The sequence below is a fragment of the Molothrus aeneus genome, chromosome 3, assembly GCF_037042795.1.
Source record: "Molothrus aeneus isolate 106 chromosome 3, BPBGC_Maene_1.0, whole genome shotgun sequence".
In the NCBI taxonomy this organism is placed as follows: Eukaryota; Metazoa; Chordata; class Aves; order Passeriformes; family Icteridae; genus Molothrus; species Molothrus aeneus.
This window is the reverse complement of record NC_089648.1, coordinates 18,797,961-18,816,097: the sequence shown is the minus strand read 5'-3', so window position 1 is coordinate 18,816,097 and position 18,137 is coordinate 18,797,961. Positions and strand designations below refer to the sequence as shown.

Genomic DNA, 18,137 nt, shown 5'->3' with positions numbered 1-18,137 from the left:
TAAACAGTTCTGAGAAAATGGCACTGTACATAAATATAGTCTTACCCTTTCATCTTTCTTTTGTATGATTAAGACTTGTGAGCAGAACAGCAATGCCTTCACAGAGTATACCACAACTATTATTTCCTCTTCTATCGCTCCCAGCAGCCTTAAATCCTTTAAATCCTTTCCTAGAAGGATCTCTTTTTGCTTGGGTAATTTTTGCAATACATGGCCTGCTAACCCTTACCCCCTACCCTGGATCTCACTTATGTCTATCACAGCAGAGTCAGTCTTTCTACCTCAAATCTTCCAAGGAGCATTGTGGATGGTAATTCACTTGCGTAATTGGCTCAAGAGATGAAAATCTTGTATCTGCCTCTCTTAGCCACTAATCTATCCAGCTGACTGCAAGCCTAATTGGCAGCTTGTTTAGTAATTTGGCTCCTAAAGTGTTGTATTGATGTTGGATAAACAGCCAATGGAAGCAGAAATGATACATGCTGATTCTCTTTAAAAGCTGGTGCACTTTCCCCCTCATTTTCTGAAAGCATTTAATATTTCATCTATTCTTTTTCTTTTCTGACTCCTCACCAGACAGATGAGCTCAGAGCAGTAGGGACTGATCCTGATACACAAGGAAACCAATCAGAAAAAGACATTGCTGTAGTCTGTCTTTTTATGCCAGCTCTCTCTAACTAGCAAAATGGGAATCAGACTGCCTAGATGTTTATGTTCTTAAAATTGTCTTGGGTAATTGCACAAACACAGCTTCAGAAGCACAGCTACCAGCTGCATGGTGATTTTAAAACTCAGTACCTGCAGTGATTTTCAAAATTCAGTACATATGGCTGTGTATCTACTAAAAAACCCACAAAACACCAAACCAAAACTAAAACAACTCAGCTATGAGAATGCTATGCAAATTGTCTAGTTTAATATTTGAGACTGTTTTATTTCACCAGACTTTAACACATCCCTCACACTGAGCTATCTAAGACTATCTAAAGAATAACTAGAATTATTATGTTCAGGTAAGTCTGCTTGCATTGAATTTTATTCTAACAGAGAGATAAGAATAGCAGAGAGGACATAGCTATGACTTCAGCAGGTGCTGGATGCCTCTGTATTTATCCCGTATCCACAGCAGAGTTTTGCTGATGTCTGCATTGCCGTAGTTCATTCCTACTGCTCCATCTCAAGGGCCTGGGTAAACATACCCTATCTTGAAGCACAGACTCTAGATTTCAATCTATTTTCAACTCTCCTGAATATATAAACATAAATTCACACACCAATGAAGATTGTAACACTGAGTTTTAGGTACCACTGGCTATCCAGAAACACAGATCACTAGGAATTGGATTTGCAGGTGCTCTTCTCCTTCTATTCTTTACTGGGTTACACTGTATGTGGAGTAAAACTTCATGCCCATTCAGTCTTTGCTGCTATACAATTGGTTGGAACAGTTGGTATTTTTAGATTGCCATTTATCCCTCTGTAAGGGGAATCTCTTGAATATCCAAGACTGTCTTTTCACTTCAGTCCAAAGCAGCTCTTTGTTTTATGCCTTGTCTTTGATGACAGAAACACTGTCACTGGATGGCACTTTGGAAGAAGCATCCTCAATGGGGGACATGGCAAAGTTCTGTTTAACTCCTCCAAAATTCAGCAAAATGAATCCCATCTGATAAGCATCCCCTCACTTTTAGAGAAAGACTCGCAGCCTTACAATGAAACCCAGTGGAAATCCAAAGCAAAAATTTTCTTTGTGAAACCCAGAGTATGTACAACAGATTTTACTAGGAACTTTTCCACCAATTGCAAGGCTTTTACAAAAAGACAGAAATCTTGCCTGTACTGGAAACCTGATCAATGAATTTTATTTCCTCACATGGTAAACTCCTCTGAAGTGTCAAAACTTTCTGCATAAATCTATCAGATTTATGCACAGACCTCCTTCCTTATTCAGAAAGTGAATCATATGCTGAAAAACCTTTAAGAAAAGTAGTTTTTGCATAATACCAGGGACTGTTTGCAGCAGTGCTCCCTATTCCCTCAGGATAAAGAAAAAGTAGTCACCAACAACTGAGAGGCAGTTGTGGAGTGCTGGGATAAGAAATAATGCTGACTGAGGGAAAACTACATTTTTAACTGCCAAACTGTCTGTGTTTTAACAAAAATCCTTTGCAATTACCAACCTAAAACTGACAGAAATATCAGGTACTTCTTTTATTGGTTGAAATCTAGGAAAACTACAGGACATCCATTTGCCCATCTGAGGAAGGTGATGGTTCTAACAAACTGCACATAAAAAGGAGGTGGCTCCTCTCTGTGGGGAACCACTTTAATATGATATCTGGCAGAGAACGTGCAGAACTTGCAGAGCACATAACTGCCCTTGAGGATGAGTCTCCCTACTGACACCTCTGTTTCACTCAAAGCCAGTCCTCAAGTGTACAACTGTTTAATGAAACTTGAAAATAATGCCTGGTTTAGCCTTTTCCCCCCCCATATTTCCACTATATTAAGGGTACTTTCTTTGGTTATATTCTCCAGTAAGCAGGTTTATGGTTCTTGAAAGTGAAGCCAAAAAATCCATGGAATCACAGAACATCTCAAGGTGGAAGGGACCCATAAGAACCAGAAAGTTCAGCTCCCAGTAGAGGCAATTTGAACCGTTTCCATAACCAGAAACAGCTACCTTATGAAAGACTCCCAGAGTAATTCAGGGAATCATTCTTGAAGCTTCCACATTTCACAAGATAACAGCCCTTAGAAAGACAGGCACAGTCATCTTCTATCAATCTGAATGTTTCTTCTTGACTTTTTAGTGGCTGTGTGTACAGCCTGTAGAATATTGCTTCTCTCTAGATCACAAGAAACCCATCAGTAATTTTGCAGGATAAGCTTGTCCTGGTTGAATTGCAGGTCTTCTGAAGTTTGTTACTGAACTTTCTGAACTCTGGTGCTTGTATGTAAGACGCCTTGTCTGAACCAGCCACCTCAAGCTCAACACAGAAAGCCTTTTGTTCTGAAGGGACTGCAGCTTCCAATACTGGATGGCACTCTGCAATCTTTTAACTTCTAGTTTGGTGAGACAATATGGTAGAAGAAACAAAGAAACAGAAAGAAGTTCCTAAAATTTAACTTGCTGCCAAGTTAGATACCAACCAAAGAAAAACGAGAGTCCATGGGCTGCACAACCAAGCAGGCTTGAAGTATGCATGCCAGGAAGGACTTTGGCAGACTGAGGGTAAGAAATGGTGCAATGCAATAAGGGATAGGATTCACAACATGCCAACATTGTGAATTGCCCTGTGACAATGGATTTCTGCCTATAGAGTTGTACACTTGGAAGACGGAAAAGCGGTGAATCGAGTTAAAAGAAAATAGGCTTATTGTTTAGAGTTTTGGAAATTTATGGTCAGTTCATCCAAGTACCCCAAAGTTTACCTTCCCCTGAAACTACTGCACTAAGTTGACCTTCACCACAAATTCAGCCTCAGCCACCTCTGTTATCACACTGTAATCACAATCTTTTTCAAATCATGGTTTTGGTTCTGCAGATAGTCAGGTCTGATTTTTAATCACTGACATATTAAGCATCAGCAAAATAGTTTGCTTAGCTGTTCCATTGGCAATTTTTAAAAAGGAATGAAAACATGTACCCTTTTGATTACCTTGTTAAAGTGAGTCATGATGGCATTATAGCAGTGCTCAGTATTTCTGCTGCAATTAAGAAACTGTCATATTTTTCATTAAAATACATTCTTTAAAATGATACTTTTAACTTGGTCATTTCAATCAGGACCAGCCTGAAGTGTAGCATGTGCATGCAACATGCCAACTAGATAAAGAATATGACATCTGAAATTTGTTTTTGAAAAAAGGTAATTATTAAAATGCCCATTACATGCATAGTAATTTATCTATTTTATATAAACATTTTCTACATTTTAAATAAAAAACAGCTTTCTGTTCTTGTAATTGGTTTTTGCAGGTTTTTAACCCTGCTCCAAACTGTAAACCACACTGTGCAACACCAGAGAAAAAAGATTATTTTGAAATAAATGACTATTTACAAGGCATACAAATATGAGATGTGAAGCAGAATTTGATGATTTTTTCCCAACATTTAAGACTTAGAGGTTTGTTATTTAAAAAAAAAAATCTAAAATATCTCAGAGATTTAACAAGAGATGATAAAAATCAAAAATCTTGTACATAAGAGTCAATTAGAAATAAACTGGGATAAATGCATATTCAGTGTATGGTATCTAAAATTATGTAGCATCTATTGGTTTGATATGAGACTCAAACTAGATAATCTAAGACTGAAATTGCTGCAAATATTCCCAGTGCAGGTGTTTCAAGTAGTAACACTACCTTGCGAAGAGTGTTCTTTCTCTAGCAAAATTTTTTTTGCTGTTGTTGTTGCTATTTTATTATCACTTTCATTAAACTGGACCCAGTAGTAGAAGGGCTATTTCCATGACAACGGATTAGTTTGTCTAAGAGGTCCTTTTACAAACTTGAGAGTATTGTATTGCTGCAGTGAAATATGTCAGGGTGTCACATGAAATAGCTCTACCACTCAGGTAGTCATAGGGGAGAGAAGGTCATTGAAAATGACCTGTGCTCACATGAGAACAGAATCACTGGAATAATATTGGTTTCATGGAAGAAGTCATCCAAAAGAGTATTTAAAAGGTACCTCATACTTCAGTTGAGGGAAGTAATCAATTTTTACTAGTATCAGTTTTTTGTTGATTAAGTAACTATCTAGGTTCAACAATGTACATATGGGATATATGAAACATCCACAAAAATGAAAAATTCATCCTGGGAAAAAAGACAGAATATGATACTCCTGTATCAGTACTGTCAGTTCCCACCCACCCATGCCAATATTATCTCCCATTTTCTTCACTGCTATTCAACACATCTTTTCTTCACCTTTACAACTGACATTTTTGAAACTATAAAATGCTCTGTGCTGCTCAAACTTTCTTGCTTCAATGCTGTGCAAGTAAAGCTACATCCTTTGTTACTAATATACACAAACCTATTGGTATGTGACTTTGACTGCAGACTGAGAACGGGCTATAAATTTAGAAATCAATATCTAACTCTATCAATATTCATTTTACTTTTTCAATACAAAATACAAAGGTGAAAGAGCAGTAAATAAGCTCGAGTACTGAAATAAATTGGGTGTTCTTGTCACAATTAATAAATGTTTAACCAATCACACTGCTTGCTGCAGAAGCCTGTGGCTTTGTAAGGTGTCTGAAAGTAGCAGGTGCTATCCTTGTGAGACTCAAACCCAGAGAACGTGTTCCAACACCTCGTTAGGATCGTTCTCATCAGTACTACTGGACCTACGGCATAAATTGCCATTTTCAGCACTGTGCAGATTTTCAGAAGAGTTAATTTACCAAAGTAGTTTTTTCCAAATGCAAATGGGAATTTAGGAAACACTCTTACCAACACATTGACTCAGACCAAACTTTGTCAATTTGCAGTCCATGTAAGAAAACACTTGCAGTAAAGGAGTCATTTACAGACAGCCTTTCAGGTTTCACTATGATATCAAATATAAACAATTATGAGGAGAATGTTTTTTTCATTTCTAACTTCTGCTCATCTAAACAACTTCTGAATTTTTTTCTTTCAAGAAAGCAGCTCACAAATTCTTCCACATAAAATCAAACCCTTCTCTTCCCATATCTTAGCTAACTAAAACTACTGAAAGAAGAATAATCAAATAAGCAATCTCTTATTTTAATCCCAATTTCCAAACGTACATTCATTCTAAAAGAAAACCCCGTTTCTTTCATAAAATCTTATGGAACACAGACAAAAAGCAAGGCCTGTGACAGACAAACAATAATTTCGCCGTAGAAAGGTTAGCCTTTGAGAAAACTACAATAATCTGAAGCATGCTATACATAGTTACAAGCTTATTCAATGTTTACCAAAGGTTCTATTTGCTTAAAAACTTACAAGGATGACGTGCTGAAAAACAACAACTTTTCTAAGACCACAAAAAAAAAATTCTCAATCCTCCTGATCACAAGAAAATTGAAAAGATTACCTTGAACTTGAAAAGAAAAGAAGGCACATCAGTTAAAAATTACCTCATATGATACCTTTATCCACCATTATTCTCTGTTGCTCTTCATATAAAGGCAAACTTTGGGGCAAAACAATTTCTAAAACTGGGAGTTCATGGACACATAACATTGAATGACCACATATTTGCCTTAGTATCAAAATATTGGCTTTGTAAAGTTACGCAGAGGACCCAGCTTGTAAAACAAAATTCTGAACACTGAAAGCCCAAAGTAAAGTGAATAATAAAATTAATTTCACGATACTTGATAACCTCTCAGTACAAAGTGACATCCTCTAGTACTTGAAAGTTGTGAAGTGAAAATCACCTTGTAGAAATAATTACATTATTCCCTCTTCAGCCATTAAGTATTTTTCTTTTTCGGTTCACATATGTTCAGAGTCTTAGAAGCTGACCCATAGATTCTCTTTTTTTCATACTGCTGCCACTAAGGTACTTTTATAACATTGTTAATATTATTCCTGGTCTGTTTCTGCCACTGAGGTTTGAAACAAAGACGTTTAAGGAGGGGGAATTCAGTTAGAACACAAGTATTAAGCATGTCTCTAAAGACATCTACTTGAAATATATTTGAAAATTCTATGTATTGCAAATGTTGCTGCTGTAGTTTATGTATGACTAGGACATGCAGTCCAGATTTCTGTATTAGACATTTATATAAAGGCTCACATGGGCTCACATACAACTGAATCTTTCCAGTATGCACATATGTAATTAATACAGCAAACTGATGAGAGTCCTATAAATCACTGCTAAGTATTGAAAAAGTAATTTCACAGCTGTGACATCAGCAAAATGCATCCAATGGTTGTGACCTCGCATCTGTAAAAATCTTTTAGAAATGTGCTTGCATGGGCTTCCTGTTTAATCTACAGCACTAATTTTAAAGCTGTGTTTCACAGCTTTGTCACCATATTTTCGATTGTTTACCCAAGAATTCACATCCTGACTTTATTGTGCAGGGTATTTAGAGCATTCATATGCAGAAAACAAGATGCCTCAGGTCCCTTCCCTTGAAACGTTTGAAGGGACATAAGCAGTAATCTTTGCTGTCTCAGTATATGAAAAAAGATTTATTGTCTTTAAAGAAGCACTGTGCTACAAAGGACTGGAAATTGGCAATGATTGCAGGAGAGTGGAGGGAGCCTATTTATTTCTTAATCTTTATTAATAAATAAGAATAGAATGTATTTGAAGTTATATGGGAAGTTATTGAATTTATCAAGCTTTTCCCCAGGTCACTGACCTACTGCTTTGTGTTTAGAGATTTAACATCTTGTGGTTTGTGCTCTGTCCCAGGGAAATTGGTTACCTGTGGGTCCTGGCAGGGGAGCAGCTTTCCTTCTCCGCTTGATGTCTCCCATGCACAATGATCCTAAATGTACACTGGTTTGCCTGCAAGTAATTATAGGAGAAAACTATTAACAAAGGAAGAAAACTGCCACATAAATACACAGCTTGTATAATCTGAACCTATATCAAAACATTCTCAACCAAGATGAAGCTGCACAGTCAAGCCACCAATCTTGTTTATATCGAAACATAATTATGTTTGTTGACAAGCGCTCAGTATCTAAATGCAGCATCATAAATTGTTACCGGAATGAATAAATATAAATATAAAGGGAATGCTTTTTAATTTTCAAAACTGGCAATCTGTCTAGCTCAACATAAAACAAAAACACTGTTGCTCCTGACAGGAAAATAGCTAAGATTAATTATCTAAAGAGATCACAATGCTGTTTGTAGGTTATCAATTGGCTGGTAATGCTTTACTGTCAGAGCAGCATTTATTACATGGAAAATATTATCAATTTTTTTAAGGTAAGATGAAGAATGAATGAGAAAACATGAAACAGTAAACTCTTCAAAGATGCATGAAATAAACTTGTAGCATAACAATTTATCCCTCCTAATTCACTGGCAAGTTGTGAGGATACCACGGAAGCACAATATCTGTTAGGCTTCTTGAACAATTATGAGCTTGCACTTGGAGGCTGGAAAATTGATGTAGATGCAGAGGATGGCAAACAAACAAATGCTATTGCATTAAACCCAGCTATTAGAAGTCAGTACCACAGGAAATGGTAAATTTGGAATTTTCAAGTGTTGACTTTTGGAATAGAATCTCAAAGGACAATTATAATTATTATTTTCTTAAAGTAATATAGAATGCCTGCAGAATTGAATATATGTAGCTGACTTTTCTTTTTTAAAGAACCAGAACAGAATGGGGGGGGGGCAGGGAATGCAGTAATTTTAATATGTATCTATAAATGTTACTGAGAAACGTGTTTCTTACCACATAAGTGTAGTGAATTTTGATAAAGTTACAAGCTGAAAATTGCATCTGACAATCTACAGCAGTATAGTAACACTGTCACTCATGGGATCTGGTTTCAGTGTGGATATATGACTTACCCTTTACGGCATTTATAAACATTTTAAAGCTGGGCTACTTCTAAATGAATAACAAATCGTCATATACTGTGGAGAGACCTCAGATCTCCTCAATAATGTAAAAGAATGACAACAATGCCTTGATGAGTAAGATGACAGTGTACAATCCTCCTCATATTTCTTCTAAGAAGATACAGTAGATTAACAAGTAGCACAGTGCTTGTATTTAAATAATAAAATATTCCAAGAAACTTATGTTTCACAGAGAAGTGCACTCTAGCTTCACCTAGTGAACCCTTATTTCAACACTTTTCTCCCTTTGTTTTAAGCCACATTTTCCTTGCAATTCCAACATGAAATTTTATCCTAGTTTAATATCAAGAACTCAACACAGCTGGACTAGTAAACTAACAGTATGATAATTTTCAGTTCTGAATTTAGCAAGAAATCAAGAAGTGTAACCCTTTCATAACTGATTGTATGATAAAGAAAATGAATATTTAAATATAATATGGGGCAACATTAACTAAAGAAAATATATTTGTGATGTTTGATCACCAGTGGATCAGTATTTAACAATGGTATCAAACATGCAGAGTAAGTTGTGTGATAGTCGTAAATTATATATTCTACAGTGTGAAACTCTTGTTTTCTGAATGAAAAAGGAAGAAAGTCTGCAGGAATACAAGTAGGATGAAAGATAAAAATTAATAAAGTCAGGCAATTGAACCTGAAGACCTGAGCCACAGCAGTAACAGTGAGCAGCATTTGAGTTATTTTACCAGAATTGATTATCTGTTACACTACATTGAGATATCTAGATTATTGATCTGTAAGATTATGGTACTGGGGTCTCCCCACTTTTCCTCCAGGCACAGGGAATGGAGTTGCAACAAATAACACTAAGTAAGGACTACTTTGTTATTGTTGTCACCCTTCATGTAGAACACAGCAGTTACTTTTTAATATAAAATCAATGAACATCTGAAAGGCAGCCTTGTTCCTTCAGCATAAATGAATCATTTGCCTTTGCCGATCACAACAACCCCATCACACCAGCCAAGGTGAGAGTGGGTATTTCTTTGTTGTTGTCAAAAATTCCCTACACTACTAATAAATAACAATATGCTGGAGCACCAATTAAGCTTTGTCAAACCCGGTCTGATGGCCACTACCGTCCAATGTTCAGCCAGCTTGTGATTGTAAAGCTGCATTTGGCTTCACCAGGGCTTAACATCTGATATGCTCTGCCAGTGTAAATCACAGCAAAACAAAAAGCTCATATTTATTTATTCATTTATTTATTTAGAGAGGATCAGATAAGAACTATTACTGCTCTGGAACTGGCAGGTTAGACAAAAAGAAGCAGAGCTGTGAAGCTGCACAGTACATTTTGAAATGTCTGTAATGGGGGTATTATAAAGTAGGGAGAACTCTGACCCTCAATCAGGCTAGGTTCAGCATTATGTTTCTTAGCATTAAATCAGAAGAGAGTGGATTACAGAAAGGAAGAAAGCTATTTGCCTGCCTTCTTTCTACTTACCCCTAGCTTGCTTCCAGCTATCATTTATAAATAGTGCTCTGGAGGGAAGCTAGGCATTTTATTAGGAAAAAAATAAAACTTGTTAAGACCACCTTGCCTGAAAACCTGGCTTTTGATGTGCTGGTGACAGGGACTGGAGCAAGCAGTGTCAAATGGAATAATTTTTAAGGAAAGATAACAGGAACTTGTCGCCTCATTGTATGCATTTACAAATAGAGGCTTTTCAGAGTATTAGGCCTAGTTAAAGCTGCCCTCTGGATAAAAAGTGTTCCCAAGCAGCCTCAGACAAGCTTGGGAGACAAACAGATGTGACTATGGTCCCTGGCGTTTGGCAAGAACACTCATTGTCAATAGGAAAAATATGAGCATGGACAGGGCATCAGCTGCACCATGGCCGAGCAGGCCTGCAAGTGTCACAGCAGCGGCAAAGTTGTGGCAGAGGGAAATAAGAGGGCTGCAAAAGCCAGGCTCGTGTGAACTTACGCTAGCATGCCAAGAATTTTTGTTGTTGTTGTTGTGTCATGCCTCAACGTATTAAGCAAAACACTGGAAAAGCTGCTGTCAATTTTTATTCATTTTTCATCTTGCACACAGTGCAAGATTATCCTTTCTACATGGTAAATAAGAGTCTCAAAAATGAAGACAGACTGGGAAGGCAGCAATAACAAAAATAATTGAAAAAAGTTATTAATATAGCAAATAAACCCCACAAAGTTTAGTTATTAAATCCCATAAATAAATCCCACAGATTTGATACAGCAAACACTTTTATAGACACGATGACATGCAAAGAAATTCACAAGCATTTATACATTTTTGTGAAACATTCCCTCTGATGGAAATTTTGCTATTTCCTCTTTAAATAGCAGCAGTCTCTTTATCCTTTCTTTTTCTCAAGGTAATTAAGATTATTTCCCTAACGATGGTAACATGTCTAGAATTGTCTCTTTAAGCTCCCCAAACATATCTGTGCCTATACAACACAATCCCTTTTTCCATAATTTTCATAGCTCCACAGGCAAATATTTTTGGTGAATGCCTTTTCAGCAGTTACACACATTCACCTCTCCAAGGCATTTGTAACAGGTCATGTAGATTTTTGCCTACCCTGACCTCTGCAGTCCATGGACCATGTGGTTACATTCTCCAAAGAAACATCTTGTTCTGTGGGGGAGCCAACAGCTAAGGTGCTTTAAATGCAATAAACCTACTGAGCCATTGAGGACCCAATGGGTTCTTCACTCTTTCACTGCTAGTTTTCACCCTTGCCACTATCAGAGTTAAAAGTTCACCAGTCACTAAGAACAGCACAATAAGATGGCTATAGGACAGCAGATACTCCTGAACACGTGTTCTAGTTCTCTGATTTATTACCTTCTTCTGTACTCACTATCATCTCAGGTGTAAAAAAACCAAAATTTACTAATGAAGGCAGGTGTGGAAGAGTGTTTTTTATCTAACAGTATTTATCAGATTTCTGTACACTAACTTGGAAAATCGGATACAGCACATTATTATGGTGTAATAATGAATAATGTTTTCAAGAAGACTGATTTCTATTCCATAATTAGATGAATTGGTAAAGATCAATACATGCCTATCCATTATAATGCTATTAACATCTCCCACCTGAGGAAGAAACTCACAGTAAACACTGACACCCCGTTCTGCCACAGTATCAGTGCATTCCTGCAGATGGCTGTAGAACTCTGCAAGTTTATCACCACTGGATGCTTCAGCTAATGGAGAGACTTGATCAAAGTTTTTAAGCAAACTTTTTCGCAAGACATCACAAAAAGGAAAAAGTTAACTGGTTTGTATTTTAGAAGGGACTTGAGAGAATTATTTTCAAGGGGAAATCTAACTGAAACTCTCAGTTTTCAGGCTTAAAATATAGATAAAAAATAGATATTCATATGGATATGATTGCAGAGAGAATGCGGTAGGGACAACTTAACTCACTTTAACCTTGAAATTACCTGACAAATTCTTACAAGCTGAAACGGGCAGGGAGAGTGTGAAGCAATGTTCGCAGCACCAGTTAAGGATGGAGAAAACAGAATTCAATTCTGTTTCTGTGGAACCCAGAGAAACAAGCTAATAAAATGATTAAAAAATTGAATGTGTGGAATAGCTCAACTTGATGAAAATCCAAAAACACCCTGAGCAAACCTCCTCTTATATAAGTATCTTTTACACAAAAATATCACATAAATGATTCTCCTTACACAGAAGCCTATCTTGTTTTTACATGGCTTAAAATGCAGACACTGCTGTATCTGGTGGCCAGTGGAACACATCCATTAGTGCTGCTTAAATAAGGGAGTCTGGAGGAACTTTAACTCTTACTGATCATTCTTAAATTACCACAAGTGGCAGACAGATGCCTTCAAGAGCACTGGAGTCAACGAAACAGTTTATGGTAAGTTTAGAGGTAAACACCATTAAAACCCTATTATATACGTCTTTCTAAACATCTCATAACACTAATACCTAATTAAATTAAGATGAACATAAAATTCTACATTTCCCTTTGATTGAGTCTCCAGAATTATGGATTAAATTAAAATGTATCACTCCAAATACACGTACTAAGCAACTGGGGCTGTAAATTTGGGAAGACTATTATGTATTATCTAGGTATAATGAATACTTAATCTTTGCCTCTGGCATGAGTATCAATATAGCCACAGAAAAGATGCATGATGATTTCATAATAGTACACTGAAATATGCAAGGCACATTTGTTTCTAAGGAAAATACATTAAAAACAATGGCTAAGCAAATTTGTAAGGAAAGTTATCCTCTTTCCTTTGTGGTACACAGCTTGTCAAAGTGTGAATGCAGCCCCTAGTGTCTACTTGAACATCCAGAGAAGGGTGGCATGTGCAGTAATGCATGTGTCCCATGGACAGTTAGAGAGGGATGGTTCCTTGTTCACCTGCCTTCTTTTACTCTTTTGCTTTCTTTTCAATTTTCTCAGGTGACAACACTCAGGTGAAATCAGTTCCATGCTTGATTCCTCCTCATCTTTTACAAACAGTAAAGCTTTTCCTCAAACTTATCTAAAGGATAACCTCATCTATACAATAGATTGCTTCACCTACTTCTACAAGAGTGAAAACTATTACATTAACCAGAAGAGCTATGCACTTTATTTCCCTTTTATTACATCTTAAAAAGATGTGATAAGCCCATGCAACTCTATCAAACTCCTTTCATACAACCCCAATCTGTTCACAACATAACTTCAAGCATAAGGGTGACATACCTGTATTATTGAGTGTCCTGGTGCAATCCCATTATGACTAGAATACAACCTGGCCCATGAGATTACCTCATTGCTTAATAAATACCAAATCCTAACACACTCCTTGCTGTTATCTTTAGCAGGACTTTTGTCATTCAGACACAGTAGCTGTCCAAAATTTATCTGAACACTACAAATCGACACATTCAACTCCACACTGGCATAATTTTAGTGCACATGATGGAAAATAAAAACCTGCATGACTCCATATGATTTGACACCCATACTCAAGTCACTTAAGCACTCTATTTGTGAAAAGAGACCCTAAAAAATTAGTTCAGTAGTAGAGGCCTACTGCCCTCAGAAAGGATAATGCATTGTTTTTTCTTGGTTCTAATTAGTAATTTAAGCATATGTTCATCATTTAACTCTAAATGTTTGCCTTTTCCCCAAGCTCAAAGACAGCTGTCCAAGATGTGAATGCCAGAAAACATTTAAATATCAACATCTGTTGAATTATGTTAATTTAGTGTAATATAATTGGGCATGAGTTGGAATTGATCAAAAGTATATGAATTACACAAAGGCAAATCCAAACCAATATCTTGGTGTACAAACAAGTCACCAAGGAACACTGAAGGAATAAACCCAAAAAATACACTTCTGTCAAGAATTAGATAGTAAAAACTTTCCGTTTTCTTCAACAAATGACATGATTTCACATTTTCAATACAGGAAATTAATATTTACATTACCTAAGAATATAAATTTCATATTAATTTAGAATATTTCTAAATATTTTGATGACAAGTTCCATTATTGTTTTGTGTGAAGAAATACATTATAACAATAAAGCTCATATTCATGCAATGGTGAAATTTAGTTTGAAAACAGGTTGCAGTAATAGAACATCAACGTGTTACAGGACATTATTTTTTCACAAATTCTAAAGCAAATATTTTTTGGTCTCTTCTTCACCTTGCAAATTGTTGCTATTTGAGAGATATGGGCCTCAGTCCAGCTCTGAAGTGATGCAGAAAATATCTTTATGACTTGAGCAGTAAACAATGGATCTGAACAGATACTTTAGAGGAAGGACTTGCTAATGTACTCAGCTACACTATTTCTTCCAGATATTTCTGAATACATATTTGTTTACCAAGAATGAAATTCACTAAATAAGCTAAAAATGGAACAAATGTATTTTTCTGGAAAGATTTAAAAATACACATTTTAAAGTTCTGGATTACAGCCATATAGCGTTAGGTTAAATCATTGCAAGCATTAGTGTTGTGTTCAACATCTTTTAAAATAGGTAAAGAATTAGAAGCAACACTAAAAATTCAAGTATGTAATACAGTAGCACAAAAATGGAAGACGAAATTGAATTTTTATGTAATTTGAAGCAAGCTATCTAAATTATCTAAATTTTTTTCTAAACTCTTTCTCTCACCACACAAAATCACAGTCTAAATAGAAGTCAGTGTGCTTATGCCTCAGAATTTTAGTTAACATGCATGAGGGGATACTGATTTACACATATGATATTCAAGGATCCTTTTGAGATTAGTAGGAACCTGATGCAAAAATTGCAGAATTTAATGTGCAATAAAACCAGAAAGAGGGAAACCCACCCTTCCTTCATGCATTGCTATTCATCTTCATCCTTATAATAGGCAGCTTCCATGTGCCTTTGTGGAGAAATGCAGAGAGACAAAACCAAATTTCTTGTGGTGGGGGAGACGATGGGACAAATGAGTGGTGGAAAACCAGAGCGCAAAACAACCTCCTTCACTGCAGAGCTGCTCAACTACAGCTTAAACAGTTTGTGGGATGACAGTGCAAGCCCTTGTGCACAGCTCCTCCTCAGACCTTACAGAGCAGGAAGGGTCTTCAGACATCTGAAGTATAAAATAACTTTGTCCTCATGCCATTAATATTTTAACAGGTAAGATGAGACAAACAAAGTTTGAGCTCTGGAACACAAAGTTGTGCAAAAAGAGAACAAGACACAGCATCTAATGCAGCTGAACATGAGAAACAAGCACACCATGTGCTAAAATTTGGTCACTTCAAAGTGAGAGATTTGCTATCAGTTCATTCAGGTGAAAAATTCAATCCAGATAGTACATCAGAAGGATCCAGAGTTACATAATTTCTAGACGTTATCTGATTTTTCTTTTTGATTTGCATGCTTTTAAAATCAGGAAAACATAACTTCCTGTTAGTTAACATAATCATATACCTGGAACTCCATTTTAAATGACAAATTTTCAGTGCCATTTAGCAGCTTGTTTATGTACTTTATTATAAAGTATATTAGATTTTAGTGCAAGAACAACAAAATTCAGCTGGTAGTTTTATGTTAAAGATGGAAAAAATCTGCTCATATCACACAAAAAAACGTATTTGCAAAACAGAGTACAGTTCAAAATTTCTGCTAGTTTTACAAAAGTTCTCATTATGCAAATTAAAAGGTGACACTTTCAGGACATTAGATGACTAATCAGTATTTATTCAATAGATACTTTAAATCTATCCATGAAGCACTACTGAGGCTCTAAGATTTCCATAAAATTAAAGCATCACACACTGGCTACATTTTGAAACAACAATTAAACTGTCATGGCCCTGTCCTCCTCTCCCATGTGAAAATCTTTTCAGCACCCTAAAAATAAGGCCACGGTAGAGAAAACTCAATCTGGAATTGCCCTCTCCCAAAACAGCATCATCTTTTACCCTTTCCAGGGAAGGAGAATACCAAACTGATGGAATAATGTTGTCCCTGAGGGTGACAGCAAGGGAGTGAAGCAAAGTGTCCTCAAACATTCACATAATTTAATCTGGAACTGCAAATATTATTAAGCAGCAATCATAACAGCACAGTTACTGCTTCATGACACTCCAAAGAGGAGATAAAACTGCTTAGTTGTTAATTTCTAATGATGTAAACACATTTGGATTTTAATGTTGTATCTGAATCTCCTGCATTATTAGCTCTGGGGTTATAAGACATTAACTTACTACCTTTAATAATTTTACACTTGAATTAAAAGGCATGTTTAAATATGACTTTATTTTAAAGTATTTTTGTTGAGAATATGATGGCATAATATTCATGTAATGGCAGAAGCAAATCACCTAATAAAACAGCTATGCATTCCTTTGCTTTTCTGCAGTCTAAGTATGTGCACATCTTGGTGTATAATTTCCAAAACCTGGCTGAATTTACCTCCTCTGGTATTGTAATTTCATTCCACAAAAGCCACATCAAACAATTACAGTTCTTGTAATTAACCAGTAGTCTAATGTACAGTTTTCTTATCCCAATCCATTAACAGCTGCTCAAAAAACGTAGTAATTAATAGTTTCATTTATTTTTGGCAAACCTGCACCTCGACAAATAGTTTTGTATCTGTTGCAAATTAGGACTCTTTCCCAAACAACAGATGACACGATGGGAAAGTGGGAGCAGGCAGAATCCTTGCACATCTTTGTCTCTTTAGAAGATCAAATAAAGAGCAGCTGTAATGTTATTTGTCACATCTGTGTAAAAAAGTACCATGTTCCATATCATCAGATGGAGATGAACAAGTGCTGTACAAATGCACAAACAGGGTTTATCCTTTAAAACCAGGAAAGACAGAAAGTTGCAATTTTAACCAAAACAATGACACACTTTTGAAAAGCTCTCCTCAGGTTTGGTGTAATTCTTTCTCTTACAAGCTTTATTTAAATACTACTTCACGGAGAACACAGTTACAAGAAGTGAAATCACGTGAGAGTCATCCTCTTGTATCAGCACAAGGCACAAATTTAAACTGGACTGAGAACAATTAGGGAAAGAAGGGAAAGTGAGGGTAGAAAAAAACATGAAGAATTTCAGGCTGTGCTGTTCACCATGGCAGGAGAAGACTTCAAAGCCTTCTGGCCAGCTCATGTGATCACTGGAGGATTGGCACACATTAATTAAATTCTTAAAAAAGCCACAGTTAGGTAGGTGAAACCTGGCATGTAAAATTCTACTCCACCTTGAAAACTTTCATGAGTATGACTTAGCCTTCTTTCATGCCAGGACTGAACTGCATAGGAACTAAAAGTAGATTTTTTTTTTCCTTTTTCAGAGGTCTTTGGGGGAACATTGGCACGTGGAAAGCCAATACAGAATTATCAAGATTCAACACCAAAAAATTACTAAGTGGTAAGAATTTGCGTGCTATTTTCCTTTCAGTTTCTCAATTCAAGCATGTTTCAAATTATAGTTACAATACAGTAAGAAAAAATAAATATGTAGATGAACTAACTCATGGTACTTAACAGGAGCACACTACAAAAGAAATATGACACAAGACCTCTATGTAAAGGAAATAATTACACGAGAGTAACTTATTCACAGTCCGTGGGTTTCCCAACCTGCAATTCTCTTGCTTCCAGATTTCAGCATAAATTATCTAGTTATCACAGCAACTGTATGACCAAAGGCAAAAGGTGGTTAAGTATTCTGGTTATTCTGTCAAATGAGGACAAAGGTACTTCCCCTCTTCATAATGGTATTGTGAGGAAAAGTACATTATGTATTTAAAGACAGAGACATAGTTGTGTGATGGAGGTCCACCCCCACAGTAAACAATTAAATTACATGTTCAAAATCATGTTACAGCAGTTCAGCAAAATATCCTTCAACACTGTCACCATTGCCGATCAAAGGAATCTCTTAGCCACCGAAAAATCTCCTTTAGGTAAGTTTTTAGGTAATTTTTTTTTTTGTAAAATTTTAAGGAAGTATCTTAAGAAAACATATTTTACCTTATGAGGGAAGCAGGCAA

At 36.2% G+C, this 18,137-nt stretch overlaps 1 protein-coding gene across 1 annotated transcript in view; it reads right to left on the bottom strand.

Moving 5' to 3' along the window:
* The window catches only part of GPATCH2 (G-patch domain containing 2), a 118,106-nt gene that overhangs the window by 8,216 nt on the left and 91,753 nt on the right, over window positions 1-18,137 (bottom strand). Inside the window, exon 9 of the mRNA XM_066546413.1 lies at window positions 7,431-7,513. Coding sequence (XP_066402510.1) covers window positions 7,431-7,513 — 83 coding nt within the window. The remainder of the gene's footprint in view (window positions 1-7,430; window positions 7,514-18,137) is intronic.